The sequence below is a fragment of the Xenopus laevis genome, chromosome 1S (assembly GCF_017654675.1).
Source record: "Xenopus laevis strain J_2021 chromosome 1S, Xenopus_laevis_v10.1, whole genome shotgun sequence".
In the NCBI taxonomy this organism is placed as follows: Eukaryota; Metazoa; Chordata; class Amphibia; order Anura; family Pipidae; genus Xenopus; species Xenopus laevis.
In genome coordinates, this window is record NC_054372.1 from 152986039 (window position 1) to 153005201 (window position 19163).

The 19163-nt window shown below is 38.7% G+C and overlaps 1 protein-coding gene across 1 annotated transcript in view; it reads right to left on the bottom strand.

Moving 5' to 3' along the window:
- The window catches only part of tesc.S (tescalcin S homeolog), a 32350-nt gene extending 13491 nt beyond the window's left edge, over window positions 1-18859 (bottom strand). The window contains exons 1-2 of the mRNA XM_018244237.2: window positions 18534-18859; window positions 4399-4468 (exon numbers count right to left, since the gene is read on the bottom strand). Coding sequence (XP_018099726.1) covers window positions 4399-4468; window positions 18534-18591 — 128 coding nt within the window. The 5' untranslated portion in view covers window positions 18592-18859. The remainder of the gene's footprint in view (window positions 1-4398; window positions 4469-18533) is intronic.
- Between the last annotated feature and the right edge of the window lie 304 nt (window positions 18860-19163).

Consider the following 19163-nt stretch of genomic DNA (forward strand, 5'->3'; position numbering starts at 1 on the left):
TTTTTAAAACACACGTGATTGGTGATGCCAGTTTCGTGCCCTGCTGCAGTCCTTAAAAGATGTTTTTTGACAACTGTTAAAATGTAGAACTTTCTTTTTTTTAAATACAGATCACCTGGATCAGAAGTTGGGGGGGTCGGTAACTATGGGGCTATGTATCAAGATGGTACTACAATAATGCAGTGCCATCATTTCTATTAACACTATGCTGTAAGTGGACACCACTGCTTAGTTCACTTCATGTGTTGCCTGGTGCATTTCTGAGCCACAAGCAGTAGATGTGCCCATATAGCCAACACAGGTGGATAAAGCTTCTCCTGAGCCTCTGGGCCGCCATGCTGGATTAGTAGACAATCCTGCTTCGTGTCTTCCTATATAAGAAGGCAAATTTCATGCTGCAAAATAATAAGTTTCAACAATGTTCTGATTAAGACTTAATTTTATGCATTTGCGACTGAGACACTCCACAATCATTACAAATGAGGGTGAATAGGAGGTAAAAAAACAAGTAAGACTGACTGCATATTGGGATATAAATACCTATTTCCGAGAGCCCCCATACATTCTGACAGCAAGTAAGCTGAGCTGTGGCTGTGCCAGTGCTGTGATGCCCTCCCTGATACTAGAGTGCATTGTGATAAGCCTTTTCCACTGCTTGTCTCTGCAAATGAAGGCAGGGCTGTAATGTGGCAACAATAAGCAATGGCCAGCGTGATGACAAGGAAAAGGTCAAGTACAGGGAGAACATGCAGTCCAGCACTCCTACAGAGAGTCACAGGGAACCCTGACAACAACGCTCAAGCACTGCCAGTACCATGCTTCTTACATTTCAAGCTTTATCTCTATGCTGGTTTACTGGCAAATATACATTATATCCTATTTCTAAGAAGGATTTACATTCACTTTTTTCTTGTAAATCTTCAGTAAACCTTTTGGTAGATCATTCTGTAGATCCTGTGCCTATATGGTGCATTTGAGCATCAGTAGCATTGTATAATCCAAGTGTGGCGAATTCTCAGGGATCTACATAAGCATATATCTACCCCATCCTTCAGTTTGATATTATAGCCTTTTTCTGTTAAGCTTCATGTACGGCTAAAGCAGCCTGATAAATAAAAACTGTGCACTTGGTACAGGTATGAGATCCTTTATCCGGAAACCCATTATCCAGAAAGTCCAGAATTACGGAATGGCCATCTCCCATAGACTCAATGTAATCCAAATTTTTAAAAATGATTTCCTTTTTTTCTGTAATAATAAAACAGTACATTGTACTTGATACAAACTAAGATATAATTAATCCTTATTGGAAGCAAAACAAGCCCATTGGGTTCATTTAATGTTTTCATGATTTTCTAATAGATTTACAATAAGAAGATCCAAATTACAGAAAGATTAGTTATCCAGAAAGCCCCAGGTCCCGTGGATTCTGGATAATAGGTCTCATACCTGTACCCAATACCATTAAATATTATTGATAAATCTAGGAAAAGCATGTTATGTTTTGTACAGTTATGGGATCCGTTATCTGGAAACCAGTTATCTAGAAAGTCCTGAATTACGGAAAGGCTGTCTCCCATAGACTCCATTTATTAAAATAATCAAAATTTTTAAAAATTATTTTATTTTTCTTTGTAGTAATAAAACAGTACCTTGTACTCGATCCAAACTAGGGTATAATAAATCCTTGATGGAAGCTGAACCAGACTATTGGGTTTGTTTTATGTTTACATGATTTTCTAGTAGACTTAGGGGTATATTTATCAAAGAGTGAAGTTAATAGTGAAGTTCCACCACTAGAGTGAAATGCTGCCACTCTCCATTCATTTCTATGGGATATTTATAGGCGTATTTATCAAAGGGTGAACTTTCACTTCACCCATTGATAAATACGCCTTTCAAAATCCCATAGAAATTAATTGAGAGCTGCGGAATTTCACTCTAGTGGCGGATCTTCACTCTTTGATAAATTTACCCCTTAAGGTATGAAGATCCAAATTATGGAAAGATCTGTTTTCTGGAAAAGTCCAGGTTCCGAGCATTCTGAATAACAGGTCCCATACCTATATATACAGTATATATACACAGTAAGCATACCCAACATGTGGTCCTCCTGCTGCTGGTATTACATAACTCAGCTACACATTAGGATGGCAAAAATACTCTTCTTAGACTTGCTTTGCTAGTTAATCAATGACTCCCACACATCAATATGACCACCCATGATGGAACAAATCTGGAGCAATCCAATAGTTCAGCAATGGGTCAATCAATCTGATCACAGGGTTTGTGCCAATCGGTTGGCAGTGAACTGTTTCCACGGAACCGTGTGATCTCTTATCTGATTGTAAATTTCAGCTTACTCCCTACATCTGAACAAGCCTAGATCATATATTGATCACGGCTCCTACACAGGCCAATAGAATTACAAGTTGGTAAAGAGTAGTCAAGTCAGGAGCCAATAGCTGGCCAGCTTAAAAAACTCTTCGCAAGATGCTTATTTACTGTAAGCAATCAAGGTGGAGACATGGAACCCATACTGATGCAAAGTGGGAAAGAAGAATGCCTGTTTTTGAATGTTAGATCCTTTTATATTTTATTTAATACAAACAAAGGTTCCTGTGGTTTTGATAATATTATTTGTTTGGTCTTGTTAATAATCTGTGCTGAAGGCCACTATGTTTAGCTGCTTGCTCTTCAGTTCTGTCATGGCTGCAGGTGCCCCCGCTCCTCTTATATCATACCCGTGCCTGCACATATCAGCTGGATCTCAGAACATTTCCCGAATTAGAGCAGCTGCTAACAGGCCTGGATTTGTGGCGAGGCCACCAAGGACCGGGCCTAGGGCGGCAGGATTTTAGGGGGCGGCATGCTGCCCAACCACACCCACATTGGTTCAGACTGGTGATGCACATGAGATACAATAGTTTTTTAAATTTCGTGTGCGCCAATCCCCATTCCTCTGGTGAAAATGATGAATGATGAAGGATAAAAATTTGAGCGAATAAAAGAGAGGGGACTGGGGCAACGAACTACAGCGGGCCTAGGGGCGCCTGCTATGTAAATCCGGCCCTGGCTGCTAAAGAGGACACGGTTGGAGCAATTAACAGTTTATTAACAGAAATCTGCGCCCCAGTTCTTTAGACAGTTGTACTGTACATAATTGTGGATCTAATGAAGGATAGCATAATAGTACTGCTTAGGAATTGTACATATAATATCATAATTTCTAAAGCCCTGGGATAACTGAAGATGTTTGTGAGATTTGTAGCTATTTCCTTTAGAATCAGAATTTTAATGCCAAACATGCCAAGTTAAAAATACTAAGCAGAGTGTGTCATCCCTGCTGTAGTCTGTCTCTAGTCTTTACATTGCATATGTTTCAAACAGCAAACATTAGGATGCCTACTGTATATTCATATTCAATTGAGATAACTGTGAAGCTGATTTACTGGTCCATTAAAAGAGGCCATGACCTATGCAGTAACTTGATATTTCTAGAATCAATACAGTTAGCCACACCAATTAATTTGAGTAATAAAATGCTTTGCAAAACAGCTGCTCTCAGATTACATTGCTTGGCCCTGTGTATGCCAAGTGCTAACTATTAATTGTCTTAAGTGATGAGCCTCCAAACAACGGAGATCTTTTATATACAGCAATGATGGTCACCTAACATATGAAATCACTTTCTAAAATGATTTGCAATGTGGATGCAGGCAAGCTACACTAGTTTACTACACTAGTTTAGGGGAATGCATCAATATACTAGTTGAGTAGTGGTAGTACTGGTATATATATACGTATATACATAAATAGCTTGCCAGCACATTGCTGATCACTGCAGAAGCCCATTCAATTATTATGGAACACGAAACCAAGTTCTAGTTTGAGTATCTGTGGTATATTTTTATCTATAGTGTTCTTCTTCCGATCAAAATAAAAGGGAAAAAAACAACAACGCAATAACATAAAACTGCTCTCACAGGTCTTGCAAAGTAAAAGAATAATACTGGGTTCAATAAATTACCACTTTTTGTATGCTTTGCAAGACCTGTGAGTGCATGAGTGCAGTTTTATATAAAGTTAATGTTATATTTTTTTTATTCGCACTCAGGCAATTAGCTTATGTAAACGAAGTGCAAACTACATGCTGTTGTGTATGTGTGTATTTATATCCTAATGAGGACCAAAACGTTGGACTCTAATATGATGTACTAAAATAAAGAGGTGAAGATTTTACATGGTTTTGAAATTTGCGGATATATACATATATATTTCTTGCATATATTCAAAATTCATTTACATTTACACAAATTTTGTACAAAATAATCATCTGTACATGTATGGTCAGCTAAAGGTTTAATAAAAGAGGTACAGAGGAACTGGGGGCATTACCTGATGGTTAGCTGGTCTCCACTTAAACTGTTGAATCTCTTGTGTAAATGTTCAATCTGTTCTGCAGAGACTGTGAAGAAAAGGAAAATAAAAATCAAATACGTTCCTCGCTGTCAGGCCTAACACACAGCATGAGGATAACTGCCTGTCATACATCTCACCTGGCACGGCTCACAATATGGAACAAGGAAGCTCATATTAATCAGAGATGACATCTAGTTGGCACTACTCCTTGATTCATTGTTACTGGCTCATATTTAGAAAATGCCTTAACAAAAGATAGCGGATTGGAAACTGGGTTGTGGTCGTGGCAGTCTCTCACCTTTAAAGGAGAAACAAATTCTTGCTAATAAAAATCCCTACCCCCTACCCTACATAGACCCCCCCTCCCTAGGTCTAGGTGGTACCTTTGGTAAATGCCCCTAATTCTTTACTTACTCCTGGGTGGAGATTCAGGGCAATGGAGTTCACGGTAGCCATCTTCTTCTTTTCGGTAATCGTCGGGTCTTCTTCCATCGCATGCACAGTTGTTGCGAAGCAGAAGATTACCGAAGAGAAGAAGATGGCTGCCGTGAACTCCGCTGGACAGAATTTGCACTGAGGGGTAAGTAAAGAGTTAGGGACATTTACCAAAGGTACCACCTAGGCTGGGGGGGGGCAGGGAGGGGGTCTATGTAGGGTAGGGGGTAGGGGTTTGTATTAGCAAGGGTTTGGTTCTCCTTTAAAAGCTAATGGTAGGGGAGGATTAAGCCCTGTGTATGCAGGGAGGTGCCAGGCTATAAAAAATGATTGGACGTTAGGGGTCTCCATATGGGGTTTACCTTAACATGGTATGGTGGCTTGTCAATTGATCATAACTTTGTAACTCAATATCCCTGTTTTTGAAACGTGCATAGCTACTAAATGACATGTAAAACAGGGGGCCAGGGAATGTGCATTGATCAAACCCCTCTCTTGGCCACATCAGTCACAATACTTGTGTATTTTACTTTGCCTTGGAGTGCTCTCACAACCCCCCGTTTTGTGTAATTTAGTAATGTATCCCTCCTTATGGATGAATATATGAGAAATGAGGGTCAATGGAAAGCCAACATACAACACAACAAATATCATTAGAATGCTTTGTCAAGTGTAACATTTTTAACTATACATATTAAACCAGTGGTCCCAAACCACTAGTTCATGAACAACATGTTGCTCACTATTCCCTTGGACATTGCTCTCAGTGGCCTCAAAATAGCTGCTTATCTTTGAATTCCAGGCTTGAAGACAAGTTTTGGCTGCATAAAAACCAAATGTACTGCCAAACAGATCCTTCTGTACGCTGCCAGTCCACATAGTAGCTACCAAATAGCTAATCACAGACCGTATTTGCTACCCCAAAGACTTTTTTATGGTTGGGTTGCTCCCCAACTCTTTTTACATTTGAATGGTGCTCATGGGTAAAAACTTATGAGAATCGTATACCTTCTAGACTGAAAGCATGTTAATAATGAGCTGGTTGACTCCAACCCATTGATCAGACAGGATCAGATTCAATATTTTTTTTTTTTTATGGGACAGGGAAGGTGTCAGTCCATCCTCCACTAAAATAGCATATACGTATACAACAATACTGCAGACTCAAAAAGTAACACTCCCCATTCATTTGCCTCTTTCTCCCTGCTTTCATTGATGTCACTAATGGGAATTATTGGTAAATAAATAATTATTGGTAAATGAAGAGGATTCGGGTTTGGGAGTTTGGTAATTTTTTTTTATTGTAGTGAGAAAAAAAGTCTAGTAAATAGGCCTCCGGTGTCTAAACATCAGTTTGTAGTCAATATCTACTTGGCATGGCTAAACCATTGCACCAATAGGCAGATACATGCATATATACTGTATGATTGGCCAAATTAATGAACAGCTGTCTAAACAGATTATTTCATTGGTAAAAATGCCAAATAAATTAGCCTAAGCCTGTAATGGTCAATTTGTCTACCAGTGTCAGAAGCCAAAATTGGCAGCAATTGGACAGTTAGACTCAAGTAGGAATCTAACAAGGACACTAATTTGTAGACATCAAAGCTACAAGGTTTCAGTTGCAAATATTGCACTGGCAATGAACTTAAACTTTAAGTTTGAGTGGGGGTTACAGCTGTTTCTATGTGAGGAGCTGATGTGTTCTCTAAAGGTGCTGATTATAAAGTGCTGCTTAAACTGCTGCTTTTTAGCCTAAGTACAATTACGAATTCATAAACAGCATTTGTACTATGTGCAACAATAGCCCCTGATGGAAACTGCAAGTGAAGGTGGTTTGCACGCTAAATGCATATGTTTCAATCAAATGTTCTCTTGCATAAATGTGTATAATTAAATAAACATACCACGAAAAAGAATAATTATAATTACTTGCAACACATTGAAGAGCTTATCTAAAAATAAAATGCTTTTTCTTACAAATAACTACAAAGCACACAGGTGACTCCTATTTAGATTTTATTATATATTTCGCATTCATTCTAAAGCCGCTAATTTAAGGGAACAGTGACAACAAAAAATGAAAGCATTTTAGAGTAATGAAAATGTCATATACTGTTGTGCTTCAATGGTACAACTGGTGTATTTGCTTCAGAAACACTACTATGGTTTATATAATCAAACTGCTTTGTAGCCATGGGGGCAGGCATTCAAAGCTGAAAAAGGAGCAAAGGCACAGAATAAACAGCAGATAACAGATAAGCTCTGTAGTATACAACGGGATTCTTCAAAACTTATCTGTTTTCTATTGTGTATCCTGTGCTGGAATGGCTGCCCCCGTGGCTACACAGAGCAGCTTGTTTATATAAACTATAGTTGTGTTTCTGATGCAAATAAACCAATTTTATCAGTTCAAGGCAACAGAACATTATACTTTAATTTTTTGATGTTATTGTTCCAGCTATGTAAAATATCTTCCAGGCTTAGTTATGAGAGAACCAGCTCACTGCTCACCTACCGAGTCAGTTAGCTGAAGCAGCAGAGTATGAAAAGGGTCCATATATTGTCAGCAAATTTCTGGGCAAGTGCAGTGTGATTTTTCTGGTTTAACTTGCCTAACTGGCTCAGTCACAGACAACACAGCAGCACAGAACATTTCTTTCTATGTGTAAGAGCTGTAGCAAACATTTTTACAATGAAATCGATAATCCTCTACGGAGCAAGTACTGCTCTCTGCAGTTTGTGGTTGTTACTAAAATTACAGGTATGGGACCTGAATCACAGAATGCTGGAATCATGGGCTTGCTAGATAACGGATCCTTCCATAATATGGATCTTCATACCTTAAAGGGGCTGTTCACCTTCAAACACTTTTTTTCAGTTCAGTTGGTTTCAGGTTCACCAGATATAAAAACTTTTTCCAATTATTTTCTATTTGTGACATTGTTTCTAAGATTGAAGTGTAAAGTTTCATTGTTCATCTACTAAAGCAGCTCTGTCCTAAATGGATACATTTAATTGATACATTGGTTATCTGTGTCCCTGCTGAGCAGAATCCCTGAGTTTCATTACAGGCAGCTGTTAGAATTGATACAATATTTGCTAATATTCCACGGAAAGAAAGAAAAGTCTTTGTTTATGGCGAACAATCTGAAAACAATTGAACTGAAAAAAAAAGTGTTTGGAAAGTGAGCAACCCCTAGAAAATCATTACAACATTAAATAAACCCAATAGACTGGTTTTGCTTCCAATAATGATTAATTATATCTTAGTTGGGATCAAGTACTAATACTGTTTTATTATTACAGAAAAAGGAAATAATTTTTAAAATTTTTTGAATATTTGTATAAAATGGATGGCCTTTCTACAATTTGGGACTTTCTGGATAACAGGTTTTAGGATAACAGATTCCATACCTGTACAACAAAAAAAAATGCTTTCCACTGTGCATCTAATATATCTAAGGACTTACAGGGTATTTTTTAAATGCATTTACAAACGCATTGTGTTTATATGCATTTTTTAATGCAATGAAGTGCATTTTGTGAATTACACACGCATGCTTTTTATGCTATCTTGAGCAGGACCGCCATCAGAAATCGCAGGGCCCCATATGACAAAATTTCCTTGGCCCCCTGGGCTGCAGCCGACACAAGCCCTACCTACAGGTCCTCCATCCCCACCCCTACAGGTCCGCCCCCCACCACACAGTAAAAAAACAAAATAAATATTGGTGGCTAGGGTTCCCACATGTTAATAAAAAATAAAAAGATATTGGTGGTCAGGGCCCCCCCATAAAAAAACATTTGTGGTCAGGTCCCCCCCATTTAAAATTTTTGGTGGCTAGGACCCCACATGAGAAAAGAAAAATTGGTGGCCAGGGACCCCCCCCCCAAAATTGGTGGTCCCTTAAACATCCATGCCTTCCCGAAGTCAGCGGGCCTGGCTTATCAAGTAAGTGTGGGGTGGCAGGGCCCCCCTTACCCTCAGGGCCCCCTACAACTCTCCCCCTTGTCCCCCCCTGATGGCTGCCCTGCTTTTGAGTGCATCAAGCATAAGAAATGCAACAAGTTGTGGCAAAAAAGTGATAAAATGTGAAAGCAATCTGGATGCAACAAGTACAACGAGCCAGAATATAATGTAATTGATGAGCTGGCGTGTTTAATGTCCTTGTGTTAAATAATAGTACCTGAATTCCTTATGTAGCAACAAACAAAACAGTACTATTTAAGTGACATTTAAAAAATAAATAAACAAATTCTTTACTTTTGGGGACAGTGTGATATTTATATGTGAGTATTTATCTCACATGTGCCCCATGCCTCACATTGCCTGCACAGAATGATTTTACTGATCTTATGAGCAAAATTCCCAGAAATCTGCTCTTATTCTGTATGGACTGGGGGAATTTAGCCAGCATATTTCAATAATCCTATTTATATTTTATTTATTTTACATGTATGGGACAGGGGTGAACTTGGTTTCCTTTTAGAGCAGGTCTCATGACGTACAGCCTCAGTAGCTAAGTGCCATTAGAAATTATTTTCTGTTTATAAATAATATAGAATTATTAAAAAATTAGATCAAAATGATGTAATGCCTTTAACTGGTCTTAATCAGCCTCAGCTGCACGTCCGCTTTGAAAATATTTGTTACTCTAACTATAAACTTGTTCTCTAAGTCTCTCTGGGGAAAAACGTTCCCACAATATTTTTCCATGTCTTTCAGCCTGATCTCACGTATGATCTTTTCTGAATTAGTGACAAAAAATGGCATCCTATTGCACCACACATCCCAAAGTAGCTCACTGAAGGCAGCCCTAGGGCTAGGAGTATTAGACTGGGCATGGACTTTGCAATTCAAATGACTCTTTGCTTGGCTATCTATAATTCCGAGTTTAGAGTTGCACACGAATGAGAAACAATATTTCATATTTGCATAAATTAATCCAAACTAAGCTGTTGTATCTCAATATGCCTTTGTTATTGAAACTATGACCTATTATAGAGGTCATGGTTTGTTTATCAGCAGCAATGTCCCAATGTGATATAGATTGGTAAGGAGCCCATTTTGGACATGTGTATACAAATGGCAACCTGGCTAGTCCAACCTGTGTACCAATCCATGTCATCTATGCAGTTTTGATTGCTGAGAAATGTCTGTATTTACCTATTCTTTTACTATGTGTGCACATCCACCTAAAAGAACCATTATATCCGCTTACTTTAGATTTTGAGAAATAATCAGTTTATGACTCTGAGTTAGCTAATTAGTCCAAACATCACTGTCTGGAGCATTCTAACATTTTTCATTCTGGGTTTTGGTGGCTTTTCTGGGTAGTAGATCTATGTACAATATGGCAATTGCCACTCCTCTTTATAAAAACAATGCAGCTCATGGATATGGGTCCCTTCTGGATATCATATGTTTTGACGGAATATCTAAAGGGCTATTATTATACCCCACTTACAAAAAAGGTATCCATCTCAGTTAAGTGTTTGGCACTTGACACTGACATCTGTAGCTTTAAGGAGTCTTGGGTCACCATATTGTTTCCATGAAATGATCAACTATGAGGTTATAGGTCTCAGAAAAGAAGAAGAGCAATGAGTGCAGTTCTAATCTCTTGCAATATAAATGAGCGTTCTAATAACAGGGGTTACGGTACGTATCTGACGGAAAAAGAAATCTATCAAATTTCTCTTGAGAAGCAGAAGGTTTTGAAAAAAATATGTTTTCTGTTGATAGTAACCTCTATAAATAGCTCCAGTTATTAGACAAGAGCAGCTGCGGCAGGTGACACACAAAATGCAGACTTCTACAGAACATTAGGTTCCCTAGACAAGGTATTTTAAGATTTCATATTTCATATTTTTAAATGAGTGTCAGTCAGTTTATATATTTCAAATATTACTCTGTACACTGTTTTTTTTTTCCACAGAGAGGCTGTTGTAAGATGCTATAGACAAGTCACAATATAGGGCCTTTATATACCTGAAATATCTGGGCCTACTTTGACTCTCAGTCTCGACCTGGTGTAAACATTGTTCGTCATAAACATCACTTGCTGCTGTGAGTTCTATGCAGAGTCCACCAAGGCTGTCAGAATATTGCATTCTGATTGTTTTGGTGCTACTTCTATACGGATCCATCAAGGGTGTCAGAACATGGCATTCTGATTTGCTACTGAAATACAGAGTCCCATTTAAAATGTCACCGTTGCAGCTCCTGCCATGCTCCATTCTTCTGCCTACTGTTGCCCTTATGTCTTTATTTACCAGCATGTTTAATAGCTTCCAAGGGCATCCCCATCATATAGCCATTACAGTGATGTAGCTATATCCTTTCTTTTTCTATGAGGGATTTGTAGTTTTATTTGTGCACATAAAATACATCATATTTGTATATGTAAAAAGCCCGCATTTTCATAATTGATAAGGCTGAAAAAAAACGTTTTCGATCATGAGGAAGGAAGGAAAAAAATAAGTGAATAAATCCTACTTCCTGTAACCACAAAATGATTTTATCAAGTGCTACGCTGTTCCGATCCCTTTCATGTACCCAGTGTCCAGATATCAGCAGCCTGGCAGCTTTTCAGAAAGTAGGTCAAAAACACAAAACTCATCTCAACTCATACTTTTCATTTATAAAACAGGTCAGGGTGCCCAAGAGGTACACTGTGATATTAAAGTAAATCAATCTTAAGTCGGTAACCCATAGATCCCAGAATTGTGACAAAACAACTTCATTAAGTCTCTATTTCCCATTCTCATTTTTAAAAGGGGATATCCACCAATAAAATGTATTTGCATGAAAGAAAATGTAATTCTAATCAACTTTTCAGTATACAGTACATTGATTAAATATTAAATGGATTTGAGGTTAATTGTACATTTAATGCATTCCATTTAATGCAAGTCTGGGGGAATAAGTATAGAATAAATGACAAATAAACAGAGCAAGAGATGATTCCTACTTCTTCTGTAATCAGACTGGCTAGTCGAGCAATGACAGCACCACAGTCCTTAGGTGTGTGATCAAATCACATGCAATTTGATCCATCACACTACAGATTAAAAATGATCTGTGAAAACCCTATAAAAGCTTTATTCTGCATAGCAAGATATCTAAGTGCTAAGGGGACTTAGTTTCCAGCAGGCAGGTTAATTGGCTTCTGATGAAATTGACCCTAGTGCGTTTGTGTGTAAGCTCTACTGGGGCTTGGGTTAATGATGAACAATCTCTGTAAAGCAGTGTGAAACGTGTTGCTGCTATATAAATAAAGCATAACAGAAATAGAACACTTAATACTTTATACTGCAGAGCATCCCCTTTTCATGTAGATGATAAGCTCTTTGGCACAGGGCCCACCCTCATTGGCATACTGCCTTTTAACACTAAGCCAAGCAACACTGTGTATATCTGTCACTACAATGTTATTTTTGTATGTGTATATTGTGTTTGTGTTAAAATACTGGCACCGCCCCAAGTCAATCTGTCTTTCCTTAGAAATCATGTAGCGAAAAGGAACAAAATCCGACGGGGTAAATCAGGCAGTAAAGACAGTGCTCTAAGCAGAACCCAGAGAGCAGCAGCAGCCACTAACCAGGACTTATCTTGGAACATTTCTGACTTCTACCTTACCTGAATTATTATGTCATATCAAATGGTGTGTAATGCACCTTTTTATATACAGTATGTTTTAGTATAGTTTCAGATCATCTTCCAACATGGTGTCACTACTCTGTCAAATTTGCATCAGAATGGTACATACTACAGAGGAATGCCTATTACTGTGTTCCTTTAAGGTACCTTATTAAAGGTTCCAACTTTCAAGAAAACCTAGCAAGTTGTCCTTGATATGCAGAGATCCATTTATGGTCCCATTACGTTTGCCACATTGCCATGGTTTGGTTCAATTTTATCTTCAAATACTAGCATTAGTAATATGAAAAATATAATTTTGCCATAAAATGGAGGGTAGGAGGAGAATGCGACGGAGGGGAGGGTGATAGAAGGGAGGGGAGATCGACATAGAGAAGGAAGAGGAGTAAGAGGTGCAAACCCTAGGCAGCTGCCTCTTCTGCCTTCCCCTAGTTCCGGCCCTGCAGGGCACTATGAAACATTGTGTATATATGTATCACAAACCATATATGTTATACACTGACACTGTGGCACTATTTAAATGAATAATATGTTTATGATTTACTCTCCCTTGCAACAGGGTGGAGAGGGAGTTTGAAACAATACTATGATTTGTTTACGAACTAGTTTCCCTGCATTCCTTTATCCTTTTTTACGCACTAAAGCAGATAATCCATAGGGCAGTCCCACCACCTACATACTTACTCACCTACCACGCAGTCATGGCTCTTTATTCCTCCAATACAAGTACAATATATCCTTTCAATAGTGTACAGGTATAAGATCCATTACCAAGAAAGTTCTGAATTACAGAAAGGTTATCTCCCAAAGGCTCCATTATAATAAAATAATTAACATTTTTTTTAATGAATTCCTTTTTCTCTGTAATAATAAAACAGTACCTTGTACTTGAAACAAAACCATACTATTGGGTTTATTTAATATTTACATGATTTTTTAGTAGACTAATGGTATGAAGATCCCAATTACAGAAAGATCTGTTATCCGTAAAGCCCAGGTCCCGAGCATTCAGGATAACAGGCCCCATACCTGTTCAGCAAAATAACAAACTTAGCGGCAGCAGGTCTATTGGGGTTATTTACTAAACTTCGAATCGAAAAATCACCAAAAATTTGTGATTTTCTTTTTTATAAAATCTGACTTTTAAAAAATCATGAATTTTTCAGAATTTAGTAAACCCTGGATGGAAAAAGATCTGAAAATCCGGCATTTCAGACCTGTCGAGGTTGCATATAAGTCAATGGGAGAAGTCCCAAAGATTTTTTGATGTGTGCTGGGTTTTGGGTAAATCGTGAAAATCTGGTGAAAACATCCGAAAAATTTATGAAAATCTGATTTTTTACCGCGAAGCAAATTTTCGGGAAAATGTAATAATAAATAAGAGTAAAAAACCAGAGCGGATTTGACCGGAGTTTGTAGCAGAAAATATTGAGATAAATTCTGATTTTGATAAATAACCCCCTCCGTGTACTCAGAGGGTGAATAAGCAGCTTCCTTTGCAACTGCCCCATCTCAGATAACTCAGGGGTCCTTTTATAGACCCGCACCTACCTGCCCCGCCGATGATGTCACAATGAGGGGCAGGGCGAGCAGATGCAACACTATAAAACTGGAACCCGGAAGTTGGATGACGGCATTTGAAGGTGGCGGGCGGGGAGAGCAGGAGAAGAGCTTAACCCGCACCCGCCCGCAAGCAGCACTGCGCGGTCAACCTGAACCTGCCCGAAACCGCCCGCTCCAGAAGGTATAAGAGTTGAAAATTGAGATTTATGTTGTTTTATAGGAAATAACTTCTGTGCTGTGTTAGTTCCAGGTTCAATATATACAATAAGGTCATTTCAATTTGTTTTTAATAAACACTGAACCTGTCCGACCCTCGGCATTTTTAAAATTTTGGCTCAACTTGTATTTGAGTTTGACACCCTTGATCTACAGTATATACTGTTCAGAGTAAACCTAGTGCATGTGTTTCCTGACTAAAGGTGGCCATACATGGGCAGATTAAAGCTGCCGATATTGTTCCTTTAGACTGATTCGGCATCTTATCTGCCCATGTGTGGTGGTTCCCGACAGGTCCAACCGATCAATATCAGGCAAAAAATCGGCCAGATATCGATCGGTCAAGTTTGATTTTTTGTACGATTAAGGACTGCATCGGCTAGTTGATACGGTCCTGCGACCTGTCGGAGCCCATTCATACTATCTTAATCCGATCGTTCAGCCCCAGGGCCGAACATTTGGATTCATCTGATATCGCCCAGCCGTTAGTGGACATATGGGGTCAAGATCCACTCGTTTGTCAACCTTGCCAAACGAGCAGATCTTATAGTGTATGACCACCTTAATTGGCTCTTATATTTTAACACAAGGCAGACAGCACTAATACTTTTAGAGATAAATTCCTCTAACCACATCTGTGGACTTAAATAGACATTACATTTAATGGGAAATTCTGCACTGAAACAGTTTCGGTTATGATGGAAGTTATCTAACCAACTTTGGAAAATGGGTTTCTTATTATATTGTTTATAGATCTAAGTTGTTTACTTTCTATTTTTCCTTTCTCCAGCCTTGAAATCAAATCACTGTCTAATTACAGAAACAAACAGACAGTAGACTGGGAGGCTAGATTATTATGAATGTGTTTTGTTACTTATCACTACCTCTCCTTTCAGGGTCCCTTTCCTGCTCATTCTCCATTCAAACTACCAAACCACTGCCTGATCTCTGGGGTCACTGACCACTTAGCACTTTAAGTGCACTCCAGAGGCTGCAGAGCTGCTCGTAAGAAAGCTCAACAATTCCTTTTTTGAACCAATGCCATAAGCAAAATGTAGCTCACCAAAGTCAAAATAATTGCGGCATAGAAAGGGTTAAATCAAGGCAAAATCGGTATAATATTCAAAAAAATGGTTCAGAATCCTCAAGCAAATGACCATTATGAATAATATATACTTCACTTCCTTGTAGATCCCAGTGGACTGCCCTAGAGATTACACAAACAGGATTTCCCTACAGCACAGGAATATTGTACATAGGACTCACAGCATTACAGGATTAAAGACACATTGTAATGGTATATTTCCTTTTAACAATATCATCTTTCTGAGACCAACTCCACTGGCCTTTAAATATGAAGTACAGTATTAAAGCCAATTTATATATTAGTGAGGCTGCACCGAAATCCTGACCTAGAGAAGATCAATGAGAGTTCTGATCCCAAGTCTAATCAATTAAAAACATTGCCTCAAACTGACATATTTCCATTTACATCATACCTCGTCATCTTTGCTTGCTCTATAACAATATTTAGCACAGTAGCTGATTATCCTTACAAACCTCACGGTATGGGGAAGCCCTGGTTCAAAACACTGTAGCCACACGGACTACTGGCTTTCTCTATGTCTCTAACCTGATATATGGGTGCAGGCATTAGTTAGAGTAGGAATTAATCTGCGTCATTCCTACGCCGTTTTTACCGGTCATACACTGCCACATGTCTGAACCTTATGTTTAAATAGAACTACAACTCCCATGACCCTTGCAGATTGTGAGTTAAAGTTGAGAAGCATCAGTTTTTTTCTATATTCACAGTACATAAGAATAGTAGTGGCTGCTGAACGGGGGTGGGTGTCTGATTTAAGCCACATTGCTTCTTTACAATAATAATACTATGCGACAGACAACCGGGGCTGTCACATTCTTTGGTACACATACTTGGCTTCTTATATCCTAGTAACACTGCCATGGGTGAAACGGACTGTTTTTCACTCCTCTCTAATTGCTATTAATTGCTCCAGTGTCGAGGTGATGCCTTGGGAAATACAGCAATGATCCCTTTAAACTGCGCTTATGTTAACAGGTATTTCCTTTTAAATTGGTGGAACAACTTGAGCCTCTTTGCAGAGAACATTCCCCTTTCTTCTCAATTGTAGTTATGGACATGATAAAAGCAGGAGCTGCCATATTCCTTGCCTCAGCCCTGGCATCTAAAGCAAACATGCTGCTACATAATAAAGATGACTGGGAGAATCCCTATACACAGTGTGCCCAATAAATCAAAGACATATATGAGAATCCCTAAGCAGTGGGAACAATTATCCACTTCATTCCCTTTAGGAAATTTGATTTCCAAATGCAATGAGGTAGGAACAGTCTGTGCCATATATCTATATAATACACAAAAGCCATGAATATCTTGTAAATTATATCCTTATAAACGGTGAGTAGTGATGTCATCAGTTATAAACGGTGAGTAGTGATGTAATTTCTGTCACATGACTCACTAAAATTTGTGTATTATAATAAATAAAGTACCCCCAGTTGTAAAATATGAGGATATTATAAGTTGCCTCGGAGTTCCATGACCTGTATAAAAACACTCGGCCTTCGGCCTCGTGTTTTTATAGGGTCATGAAACTCCTCGGTAACTTATAATATCCTTATATTTTACAAGAGGGGGTACTTTATTCACTATATATATATATATATATATATATATATATATATAGATAGATAGATAGATAGATATATGTATAGTGACAAGTAACTCTATATAAAATAGGGATGCACTGAATCCACTATTTGGGATTTGGCCGAATCCCCGAATCCTTGGTGAAATTGAATTAGGTATTTTTCCACTTTTTCCTTTTCTGACCCTAATTTGCATATGCATATGCAAATTAGGGTCAGAAAAGGAAAAAGTGGAAAAAATTCTTCTTTTGTGATGAAAAGTCATTTGATTTACCTATCCGCCCCCAATTTACATATGCAAATTAGGATTCGGTTCGGCCCCGCACAAAAAAAAGGCTGAAAAAGGCCGAATCCTGAACCGAATCTTGGATTCTACGCATCCCTAGTACAAAATGACATAATAAACAAAATATATGATTATAAACAATGGTTTCAGTTATTATAATGATATAAAATGACATAATAAACAAAATATAATATTATAAACAATGGTTTCAGTTATTATAATGATATAAAATGACATAAATAAAATATATTATAAACAATGGTTTCAGTTATTATGATGATATAAAATGACATCATAAATAAAATATATTGTTATAAACAATGGTTTCAGTTATGATGATATAAAATGACATAATAAACAAAATATATGATTATAAACAATGGTTTCAGTTATTATAATGATATAAAATGACATCATAAACAAAATATATTATTATGAACAATGGTTTCAGTTATTATGATGATATAAAATGACATCATAAATAAAATATATTATAAACAATGGTTTCAGTTATTATGATGATATAAAATGACATCATAAATAAAATATATTGTTATAAACAATGGTTTCAGTTATGATGATATAAAATGACATAATAAACAAAATATATGATTATAAACAATGGTTTCAGTTATTATAATGATATAAAATGACATCATAAACAAAATATATTATTATAAACAATGGTTTCAGTTATTATGATGAAGGCACAAGCTCTGGACTAGAAAGAACTATGTGGGTGCAGGTAATACAAGGCTCCCCCTGCTGAAAGCACAGACATCACGCCCTTTCCATGATTAGAAGTGAACAGGTGCCTGAAGACACAGAGGACATTTGGGGGTGGTCAGAGGAGAGCTGGGGCAGTTATTTGGGAGGCTGCCAGTCATTATTGGAGCTGAAGGGAATCAGGACAGTGAGGGAGGCCATTGTATAGATACAAAATGCCCAGGTACAGACACCAGTACCAGCCACTTCGAACTCTGAGCTGCCCAGAAGCAGTGACAGGAGGACAGTTCCCTATAAAGCCCACCCTCCTGCCTTCCTATAAGTGTGACTACATCTCCCAGCATCCCCCACAGCCTGAGCTGAAGTTGCTGTCCAGCAGCCCGGGGTGAAACTGCCTCACTACAGAGCAAAGCCGGTTCCACTCACTTCAGCATCGCGCTAATAAAAAGAAACAAAGTCGCAGCAGTAGCACCTGTGCCCGTGTTTGTGAGTCTAACACTAGCGCTGCAGAAGGCTCCTACTTACAGCCAGTCTTCTCCGCTAGTTGCCGGGTCTCCACAGAGTGAGAATGTGATAATCCCATTGCAGCTGCCCGAGGAGCCAATCTGCCAGTGCCGGGGACAAGCTAAACTCGGGCTCCCCCTGCGGAGCGAGTTGAGGGGATGAGAGTGACAGTGTAGTTACCGCTCCCCCGCTCTTATATTATCTGCTTCTCCAGTCCAGGAAGCGCGGCACTTCCACTGATAGTCAGACTGCTGCTCCCATGGGTCCCTGTGCCTGCCGGCTGTTAGTCTGTAGTGTACCTGTAGAGAGAGGAGCTGAGCTATGTGAGGGGAGGGAGCTGCTCGTGTCAGAACTAGTGCTCACATGCACAGGGCTCACGTGTTCCTGCCCTCAGCAACAAGGGACTCTGCTGCTTCTACTGAGGAGTGTTCAGTCAGTAATCTTGAGTTGGCCATACACGGGCCAATAAAAGCTGCCGACAGACCGAGTTGGCAGTTTATTGGCCCGTGTATGGGGCCCCCCGACGGGCTTCTCCGATCGATATCTGCTTGAAAGTCGGCCAGATATTGATGGGACAGGACTAAAAATGCTGTTGGATCGCGGCTGCATCTGTTCGTTGATGCGGTCACGCGATCCAACCGCCCGTTAAGG